The 10,391-nt window shown below is 51.2% G+C and overlaps 2 protein-coding genes across 2 annotated transcripts in view; one reads left to right on the top strand and one right to left on the bottom strand.

The window, feature by feature from the left end:
- Positions 1-1,151: 1,151 nt before the first annotated feature.
- Positions 1,152-4,402, bottom strand: TRAPPC2L (trafficking protein particle complex 2 like). Its single transcript, XM_032195640.1, has 5 exons — positions 4,349-4,402; positions 3,294-3,466; positions 2,211-2,298; positions 2,011-2,090; positions 1,152-1,337 (listed from the first exon to the last, which is right to left on the bottom strand). Exons 1-5 carry the CDS (start codon positions 4,379-4,381, stop codon positions 1,292-1,294), a joined length of 420 nt encoding a protein of 139 aa, XP_032051531.1. The 5' UTR covers positions 4,382-4,402; the 3' UTR covers positions 1,152-1,291.
- A 2,746-nt stretch (positions 4,403-7,148) lies between these two features.
- GALNS (galactosamine (N-acetyl)-6-sulfatase) overlaps positions 7,149-10,391 on the top strand; it is a 41,918-nt gene continuing 38,675 nt past the window's right edge. The window contains exons 1-3 of the mRNA XM_032195639.1: positions 7,149-7,272; positions 8,478-8,552; positions 9,593-9,695. Coding sequence (XP_032051530.1) covers positions 7,149-7,272; positions 8,478-8,552; positions 9,593-9,695 — 302 coding nt within the window. The remainder of the gene's footprint in view (positions 7,273-8,477; positions 8,553-9,592; positions 9,696-10,391) is intronic.

Genomic DNA, 10,391 nt, shown 5'->3' with positions numbered 1-10,391 from the left:
TGCTGGTGGAGCAGCCTAGGTTGCTGTACTTCTGATCAGGAGTGTGTGCTGGGAGCTGCTGGGATTTGCAGATAATCTGGCAGAAAACTTGTCCTGTTGGGCAGCTCTGAATTTGCTGTAGCTGCACAGCCTCACTGAGTGTACTGTACAAGTGATTAAGAGGCTGGGATGACTTTCTAGTCTACTTTTTAAAATATAAATACCTGCTATTGATTTGATAGTCTTTAATTAGATCAGCAGTGAGCTGCAGGAGGAGATGTTAACAGATTAGTTTGGGATGAGCCAGGCATCTGCAGTCCTGATGTCTTCATCTGGGTGTGGGTTTATCCCAGCTGCACTACCTGTGCTCCCTGACCTGGCCCAGAATTACTGCTCAGCGTGCCTGCTCTGTTTCAGGGAGCGATAAAAGCAAATGCTGTCAAATCTGAGTCACCCACAGATCTTCCCCAGGAAGGTAAGATCAGTGCAGGGCTCCATCAGGTGCAAGGTGGTGCTGTGAGAGCAGCTGTTTGTCTGCCTGCCAGATCCTCCTCAAGCATGTAAGCAGTGGCTGACTGTAAAGAGACCTGGAGCCTTCTGATCTGTGCAGCTTTCTCTTTCCAAGAACTACTGAAGTAAGTACATGCAGATCTGAGTGTTCCCAGTTAAGGCAAAACAGGACGAGGAGGCCACGGTTTTGAAATAAGCATTGCTTCGACTGTTCCTGACAGAACTGAACAGTCCTGAGCAGCAGCAAAGGGGGCTGGCAAACAGCAGAAGGGCTGCTGCTGCTGCTGCTGCTATGCTCCTTCTGCATTAGGGAAGTGTTCTAAAACATGGGTACTTCTAAGGAACAGTGTCACCATCTCAGCTGAATGAAATCCAGGCTGACCCCAATAACAATCTCTTAGCTGTCTCTCGTGCAGCTGTGCTTGCTCTCATCACAAGCTCAGCAGGAACTGATGTTTTTCTACAAAGCCCAATTTCTACAGAAACATCTGAGTTACAGAGGAGCACAGCTGTGTACATTTCTGTGGGGAACAGGCCTCCTCTGATGCTGCTGACCTTCCTGAAGGAAGAGCTGGCTACTGCAGGGTACCTGAAGGCACAAGGAGTTGAGCAGAGACTTCTGTGCTGTACTTTGGTTTGCTGGAGTAGGAACGCACGCAGAGCTTGCAGGTGCCGAGTTTATTTTACATAGAACAGCTTTAAAGTATGACACAGAACAAAGACCATATATACATCACTTTGTAGGGCGCGTTCCTGTACACGGGGGAATGCTCTCAACACTGGGGTGAGAATGGGCAGAGCCTCAGCACACCTGCATCATCATGGAGTTCACCATGTTATCAAAAGCCCTGGGGAAGGAAACGAACACAGCATTAGAGGAAGCAGCTAGCCCTGCACACCAGCCCTCCTAACAATGCCAGCAGCTAACAATGCCTCTTGCTGGTTAATGAGCTGGCTGAATACGTAGTTTCACTCTAACTACAGCGTGTTCTGTTGAGTAATTACTTTAATTAAGCTGAAGTAAGGACAGGGCTTATCCTGGCAAAGTGTAGAAGTTTTCTTGCCTAGGCAATGCAGACTCCCAGTGTTATTAAAATTCCCTGTGAGATTTCAGCTTAGAATTGGGGAGCACTGGCCCTCACATGGGGGAGTTACAAGTGTTGATCCCAGCTGTTGTTACTCCAGGATAAACCCTGGCCAGCTGCAGTAATTTACTCCATTTAACCCCCTCTATTTACCAAGGTTCCAGCTAATCAGGTAACTCTCTGCCCCCAGTGACACCATTTTCTCTGTTTTTAACACCAGTTCTGAAGTGGCAGTGAGACAGCTCCGTGTGACTTCTCAGGGGACTTTCAGAGTTTCCTATTAGGCTGTAATGACCCAAAACCAATACAGCTGCTCTCCATCTGAGCAGTCTGATCTGGTCAAGCACAGGGGTTATGTTCCTGGTCCTGTTACACCACAGGTGTGCTGCAGGTCCCAGAGAGATGACACAGGTCAGCGTGGTCATCCCACACTTACCTGGAATGGATGCGGTCCCCAGGGTTGTAGAAAGGGTTGCACATTATGTCTGTGTATGAATTATGCAGCTTTCGGAACATCTGAAAAGGGAGTGCAGCTTAATTAATATTTTTTTCTTTTTGGTTCTCAGCACTTTATGAATAAGCGGAAGTAGCAAAAACACGGATGGGGCAAGTTGTGCTCTGATTTCCTGCACTTACGCTGCGGATCTCATTGTCTCGGAGCGCTGTGTTGGAAGAATCCACCACCATAACAAACTTCACCTTTGAGTTTGTCACGTAGCCATAGCTGGGCAGCTGTTAAGGACCGTGCTCCTGACACACCAGAGGCTGGCAAAGCAACCAGTACAGGGCTGGAATACACTCAAAAAAAAGCTGAGGAGAGGAAATATCTTGCTCTTACTGCACCCAGCACAGAACCAGGCCCAGGTGAGGTAAGCAAGACACCGGGGTGCTCCCTCTCCACCTGATTTCCGCCCCCTTTGGTAACTCCTGATCCCGTTTGCTCCTCTGCTGGCCAGTAATGATGCCTTGCATTTTGCAAACAGCTCCATGTTAGCTGTTTGGTGAGGGTTTCTCTCTTCTGAAGAATGGTTTCATTGACCCAGCCACCTTAGCCTCATTCAGGAGGCTGCAGTCAGAGGCCTGGAGGCCCTTTTAATATCAGGGACCCCAAAAGTTAACCCATAAGTCAGGTCTGTTAGAGCAGATAACCTCTTAGGCATTCAGAGAACAAGCCAAAAAGCATTCAAAAGGTCACATTTTTGTGACAAAAACCCTGGGACAGCTGTGACCCTGGGTGTGGATCTGAGAGAAGCTGCAGGGTGCACCTGGGACCTCAGGCCTGAGAGCTGACCCAGCGACACCACCATGCTCCTGCCACATTCATTAGTGCTATTAAGGAGTCCCAGCCTTGTTGTCATTACTCACCTGCTTTAATTAAGCAGAGAATGAGGAGAAAGAACCATGTTTATGAAATGGTGCTGCTTGATGTAGGCCGAATGCCCATAGGGGTGAGGCCTGGCCACCCTGTTAGCAACAAACAGCAGCAGCAGCAGCCAAACTGAGCAAAGCACCGAACCCAGCCCTTGAGGTGCCTGCGAACAAGGCTGTGAACCTCCTGCTGCTGCCTTTAAGGTGGCACCAAACAGCAAGAGAGCTTCCCCACAAGGTGCAGGCATGGTTTGGTGAACAACAGCACGTGGTGTGACTGCAGGGAGAGCGTGCCACGCAGGGGTTAGATCAGATGGTGTTGTAAAGATACACTTGGTGTTGTAAAGATACACTTTGTAGTCCTCGGTGGGGTAGAGGAGCCCCAGGTACAGCTCCCTCTGATCCACCAGGGCCTTGCCCATGGCGGAGATCTTCTCATCCACCACATCCAGGGAGGTGTGCACCGTGTAGTGGAACTTCAGCTCGTTTTCCGTCGGAACGCTCCGGATGTAGAGGGGGTAGTTCTGAGGAGGATGACAAATTGTGCTCGTGAGGACAGGCTGCTCTGTTCTGGTGACCCTCTCAGGCCCCACAGCATGACCTAGACCCACAGCCTCTCTTAGGGCCCATATTCCCACACGGCCCCACTATCCCGTTGCCCCTCTCAGATCCCATAACACCACCTGGCCCCACTGCACCACCTCTCAGGTCCTACAAACTGCCCTTCTCACCCCTGCTCTGGCCCCACAACCCCTCTGAGGCCCTACAGTCCCACCTGGCCCCACAGCCCCTCTACCCCTGCTGGGCCTCCATAGCCCCACCTGTGCCCCACAGCCCCTCTCCCCAGGTTGGGCTCCACAGCCTCTTTTGGGCCCCACCTTGAGCCCCACAACCCCTCTGAGGCCCTATATTCCCACCTGGCCCTATAGCACCACCCTGAGCCCCACAGCCCCTCTCCACTCACCCCTGCTTGGGCTCCATAGCCCCCCAGCCCCTCTCAGACCCCACAGCACCACTTTGAGCCCTGCAACCCCTCTGAGGCCCTATAACCCCACCTGGCCCTACAACCCCTGTAAGGCCCCATAACCCCACCTGGCCCCATAGCCCCACCCTGTGCACCCAGCCCCTCTCTCCTCACCCCTGCTCGGGCTCCACAGCCCCACCTGAGCCCCCACAGCCCCTCTCAGACCCCACAACCCCTCTGAGGCCCTATAACCCCACCTGGCCCTACAACCCCTGTAAGGCCCCATAGCCCCACCTGGCCCCATAACCCCACCCTATACCCCCAGCCCCTCTCCCCTCACCCCAGCTCGGGCTCCATACACCCTCCGTGCCCCCCCTTGAACCCTTAAATCCCCCAATATCCCCCCAAAACCCCCTCCCAGCCCCCCCCCCTTCGCCCCCACCTCCTTGGCGATCACGGCTACGCACACCGCCATCTTGCCCCGCCCCGCGTCACGTGACGGGGGATGGGGGGTCACGTGAGGCGGGCCGGTCACGTGAGGCGGGCGCCGTTGCCATGGCGAGGGCGGTGCTGGGGCCGCTCTGCCTCTGCTGGGCCCTGGGCCGCGCCGCCCCCCCCAACCTGCTGCTGCTGCTCATGGACGATGTGAGGGGGACGGGGGGCTCGGGGGGATGTGAGGGGATGTGGGGGGGGCGGTGGAAGCCGCCTGGAGGCTGTTGTGGGGCGGGGGGAGGCGGTGCTTGCCTCCAAGGGGGTGTTTGTGGGGTTGGGGGGGGGCTATGTGGGGCCAGAGGGGGTCATTGGGGGGTCTGTGGGGTCGGGGGGGCCTGTATGGGGCCAAGGATGGCGTTGTGGGGCCGTGGGGGGCTGTATATGGGGCTGAGGATGTTGTTGTGGGGCTGGGGGAGGGGGTATATGGGGCTGGAGGGGGTCTCTGTGGGGTCCCGGGGGTGTATATGGGGCCGGGGGGGGTCATTGGGGTGTCTGTGGGGCCGGGGAGTGTCGTTGTGGAGCCTGGGGGCCTGTATGGGGCCGGGGAGGGGTCATTGAGGGGTATGTGGGGCTGGAGGGGGCTGTATATGGGACCGAGGATGTTGTTTTGGGGCAGGGGGAGGGTGTATATGGGGCCAGGGGGGTTTATATGGGGCTGGAGGAGGTCTCTGTGGGGTCCCAGGGGTGTATATGGGGCCGGGGGGGGGTCACTGGGGTCTCTGTGGGGCTGGGGGATGTCTATGGGGACAGGGGGATCTCTGTGGGGCCAGGGGATCATTCTGGGGCTGGGAGTAGGGGTCTGGCAGGCTGGTCCCGATATCCTGCAGGGATGGGACTGGGGAGAACAGCTTCAAGTTGTGCCAGATGAGGGTCAGGCTGGAAATTAGGGGCCGTTTCCTCTCAGAAGGAGCAGTCAGGCGTTGGGACGGGTTGCCTGGGGGGGTTGGTGGGGTCACAGCACCCGGCCCCGATCACTCGGCCGCTGTGCGGGGCAGCAGGGGGGCAGGGGCAGCGTCCTGAGTCACGGCCACGGGGCTGGGGTGCGGTGATTCAGGCTCGTGGGTCGGTGGCACGGTGTGGAAAGGTTTGAGTGGAACAAGCAGAGCATTTCAGGGGTTGGAAGAACTTACTGAGGGATCTGCCACGCTCGGCTGCTTTCCTTCTCAAGTCCTTTCCCAATTTTATGTAAAAAACATTGCTGATTTCAAGGCCGTGCCCCTCCCGCGGGGCACAGCTACCCCAGGGGACGTTTTAGCCCTTGTTTGTGGATGTCCTGAGGGAAACACATGAGATTTCTCAAATCTTTATACATTTGAAAGCCTGCATTGAGGTCTTGTTGCTTGCCACCCTATGCCCCTTATCAAGAAGCTAAGTCGCCTCGTCAGCCCGTTCCTAATGACTGAGCAATTAAACCAAGGACTGGCCTTGCAGCCTACAAAAAATAATAGTCCAACGCCTTCTAATACTGGAGATGGACGTGGTTTCGGATGGGGAATATTTCCCCCCGAGAATCTGTCGAGATGATCAGCCCGCTCCAGGAGTGTTGGCGGGGCACGGGTCCTGGTGGGGCTTCTGTGGGCTGTTTGTGGATGTGTACGCTGCTCGTTAAACCTGCGGCTCCCTGCTCTCTTGCCTTTGATCCCTCGGTAACTCCCGTGTGAATCAGAGCACCCCAAAATTCCTTTTTTTCTTTCTTTCATGTCGATAAAGACGCTGAAGAGGTGAGAGCTGAGGGCTGATCCACGGAACCCGATTTAACTCCATGCCCTCTGTCAGGTCCCACCGTTTAATTGCCCTTTGCTCAAGCCTCAAAATCGGGCTCTGCAGCTCTCCAGGAGTTTTTTTATCCAAACTGGAAAAGAAAGTGCAAACGGGAGGCTCTCAGCTGGGCCCAGGCAGATGGTTTCCTACAGCTCTGGATACATCACCCCTCTCTGTTAGCTGCTCACCTGACACATGCCTGCGTTAGAGCCAGCTTTTGCACTTTTTAAAGCATGATATAAGCTCTAGCAACCGTGGGGCCTAATTGCTCGTTAAGCTGTTCCCTTCCAGAACCTTCTGTTTGAAGTCGCTGGCTGTTATTGGTGTTATTACCCACCAGCATTCTCAGCAGCGAGCACAGGCAGCACGGCGGTGGCTTTATGGCCCTCCTGGGTAGGGATTCACGACCCTGCTGCGCTGGAAAGGCACGGGGTAAAACCCCTGGCTCGCACACGATGCCCCCAGCAGGTTTTTTTTACAGCTGGCTTTTAAAATAAGCATTTTTTTTCCTTTCTTAGCTTTTCCTTCCTCATAGTTGAGTACACATGGGTGGACAAGCAGAGTGCTGGGCTCCAAGACAAAGACACGTGGCCAGGGACTGAGCAATTTGGCTTTGCAGCTGTGTAACACTGAGCAGATCGGGTGCAACTTCCTCCTTGCAAGTCTTCGGGCACTGCAGTAAGAGAGAAGACGTTAGGGTTCCTTATCCAGTTCCTCTGCAAGCTTTTAAATGTCCTCCAGCAAGCCAGTTATCTCACACGTGCCTCAGTTCCTTGTTTGCCAGTGAAAACTTGAATAGTTCCCTGCTTCACGGGGCTGGGGGAGACCATTTTTACGACGTTGGTGAAGTGCTCCCTGAGTAGGGAGATGAGCACTATAAAGACAGAAATGAAGGGATAAAATAAAGGTTTTATGTGAGCCCAGAAGCACTGGCATTTATGGAGGAGTAAAAGTACTTTTACGTCTTGTGCTGTGTTCTTTTTTTACAGATGGGTTGGGGGGATTTGGGAGCTTTCGGAGAGCCTTCGAAGGAAACTCCTAACCTGGACCAGATGGCTTCGGAAGGGATGCTTTTCATGGACTTTTATACTGCCAACCCCCTCTGTTCGCCATGTAAGTGCGCTGGATGTGAGGATGCCACCTTCTGAGAAGCTTGGGATGTTTGCCAGCCTCTGCCATCAACTAGCAACCAAACCAGTGATTACCCTGGGGGCAGAGTTGGGGTTCAGTGCTTTGATCTTTTGTTTTGCCTCCTTTTTCTTTACTTTTTGAGTGGGAAGCCTACGATCGTAAGTTCATTCAAAGCGGTGTTGTAGTGATCGAATCAGTGCAGTTAAAGGATTTTATAAAATATTCTGGTTTGGTTTTCTAGCCTCAGTCATTGCATTTTTAGTTCTTTCTCATTCTGGAACAGACCAAGCAGTATTTAAGTGATTGCTGAGCAGAAAGGTACGAAGGTTGTCTGATTCCACTAACATTGGTGAGACTTTTGTGCAAGGAAGGCAGCAGGTCCTGTCCTGTTGTTGACCCCCATGGCTTGTGAGATTCCTGGGGAAGGGACGAGAGACAAAAGAAACAGTTCAGTTTGGGAAATAAAGGTTATTTACTTTTAATCCTTCTTTGTGTGTGTGTGTTCCCAGCTTTATTGGCAACCAAGAACTGAAATGAAAATGAGGAACAGAGGCTTTCTGTTTGGGTTTTCATTTAGCAAATCATTTGTCAACGTGCTAATGACTGTCCTTGCTCAGAACAGGCATTTAATATATGCTGCAGTCCTGCTAAGTCCAGTAGTACTTCAGCATCTGTTTAAGTGTTTGCAGAGTTCAGGAGCTGATTTTTATTGTCAGAGCTGGACAGCTTCTTTTTGTTCACTACTACGTGGCTTCCATTCAGGCAAGTTTGAAAACTTAGCCTTAGATATGAGCGTGTAATTGATCTGTGCTAGGATTCCCTCTTAAATACACACACCAGGTATTCCTTTTTATTATTTTTTTTATTAATTACTGGGGTAGGAGGGCTGCTTTGGTTACAGTTGGAAATGATAACTTCTCAGCAGTGGGTAAAGTAATTTAACAGAGGGGCCAAATTTCAGTTGGGTTCATCCTGGCATAACTAATGGTGTTGTATCACAACCTGGCCATCACCTTGGCTCACTTGGGAAGGGTTTGTTGTTGAGTTCTGATGTGAGTGATCCTAGCAGCTGGCTGTGGCAGGACACTGACACGCTTTGGTTGTTGTGTCCTCAGCCTGAATACAATAGTGCTAACTGTAACCAGAGTGCATGGAAAAAAAAAAATGTTTTTTGTTGTTGTTTGTAGCAAGGGCAGCGCTGCTGACGGGCCGGCTCCCAGTCAGGAATGGTTTTTACACCACGAATGGACATGCCAGAAACGGTATGGGCTTCATTCCCGATTCCTCTTGAGATTTCTCTCCGTGCTTTGTGCAAAGTTTTGCTTTGAACAAAGGCTTGGCTCGGTTATCTTCCCTTATGGGTCTTCCAGAGTGGCACAAAAAGATTACCATGTTAACTGCTGGTAATAAGCGTGAAATTTATTGCTTCCTCCTCATCAAGCAGAAAACCTTCTCAAATGAAGAGACACAAACAAGGCTGGTTGATCCGCTTGCTTCTGCTGGCAGAGAAGTGTTTCCTCTGCTTGGTGTAATTGGTGTCTGGTTAAAGAAAATCACACAGGGTGTGTGCTAACGCCCAGAGTAAAGAACAAGCTGCTTACAGTTTTATTCAGCATCTGGTTTTCTGCCCGTTTCAGAAAGGGCACTTTTATAGCCCCGTGGTGCTCCCAGGAAGGATTACCAGTACATAAAGTCTCTGGGTTGATTTTTGGTTCTGGAACGCCAGAAGCTGTGTGAGACCACGCGTGCTTGGGCAGGAGGCAGCAGCTGCGTGTTGCTTCACACACAGCTCGGCCATCTCCACCCTCACCAAAAACACACCAGAGAGCTGCAGACTGGGAGAGACCTCATTTCCTTCAGCTCTTGCAGCCTGAGCAAGTTCGTCAATCGTTTCATCTAGGAAAAAAATGCCTTCGTTTTGGGAAATATAAGGCAAATTTGCAGAAGTAAAGGCAGCTCCAATGGATGCTTAAAGCACTTGTTTTCTTTATGATCCTCACCCCTCTTTCTGCCCTATCCATGGGCCTTGCCTTCCTTCTGTGATAGCAGCTCCTTTTTTTTATTGGTCGTGGTGTGTAGGCAGATGGAGATTTCCCTTTACTTGAGGTGTGTGTTTGCTGAATCAACTTTTCCTCTTCATCTCCTGGTCCGGGAAGACTTCCAGAGAGCGATATTGCTGGAACTTCAAACTAATTGCTATTTCTGATCCAGTAATAATGCTTCTAATGATGGGTGGCCGTGAGCTGTTTGCTGTAGTGCTTGTAAGAGACAGAAAGACTTCTTGTTTGTTTGTTTTACGCAGCGTACACACCACAGGATATAGTAGGAGGAATCCCAGATTCTGAATTACTGCTTCCGGAGTTGCTGAAGAAAGCTGGCTACGTCAATAAGATCATTGGCAAATGGTAAACTTGTTTTAAGATCTCTTGCTTTGACATTTCAGTACGTGTGTGTATGTATCATGAAAGAGCAGCAGGGCAACCAGAAGCGTAGGAGAAAGCCTGTTTTGAAGTTCAGACGTCTGCCTTTTGAAATTTGTGGTGGATCTTCCCCCCTGCTGTGATCAATTTCCAAACTGAGTGTTACCATTACAAATACACGCGTAGATCCATGCTTATATATCAAGCCTGCGGCTCTTTGTGCTTTCATCCATGTACCACACTACTTAATGTTATCAAGAAGTGCCAAGATGTTTTCTGTTGGAACTTGCCTTCAGCACCTATGTGCTTTTTGTCTTTGGCAGGATGAGTGTATGGTACAAAAACAGAGATGCAGATGCTTGAGGATGAGTGAATTGATATCAGAGCTATGCTGAAGTCTGTTCACCTGCTGTAGAAGATCAGGGCGGGTAGGGAGGGACTTAATGAGGACAGCTGATACTTCTGGGTGTTTTAAAAGAACTAGAGGGCTGAGCCAGTACTCTCTGAACGTTGTCCTTTGGCTTTATTGACTTGCATGATAGTACGATAAAATCTTTGCAGATCTTGTGCAATGGCTGCGAAGGATTGGGAAGGAAATGCCTGAGAGGTATTCAGTTCAAACAAAGACCGAATTACGGGTGTAGTAGTTGAAGCTGGTACATTTGTAACATTCGAAATTCA

Source organism: Aythya fuligula, chromosome 12, assembly GCF_009819795.1.
Source record: "Aythya fuligula isolate bAytFul2 chromosome 12, bAytFul2.pri, whole genome shotgun sequence".
NCBI lineage: Eukaryota > Metazoa > Chordata > Aves > Anseriformes > Anatidae > Aythya > Aythya fuligula.
The sequence above is the reverse complement of the archived record's forward strand: the minus strand, read 5'-3'. Positions and strand labels throughout refer to the sequence as shown.

Coding starts and splice junctions, on each gene's coding strand:
- TRAPPC2L (XM_032195640.1), bottom strand. CDS start 4,381: ATGGCGGTGTGCGTAGCCGTGATCGCCAAGGAG. Junction 2,299..3,293: donor CCCACCGAGGACTACAAAGT/GTATCTTTACAA, acceptor ACAGCTGCCCAG/CTATGGCTACGTGACAAACT. Junction 1,338..2,010: donor GGGGACCGCATCCATTCCAG/GTAAGTGTGGGA, acceptor TTCCTTCCCCAG/GGCTTTTGATAACATGGTGA.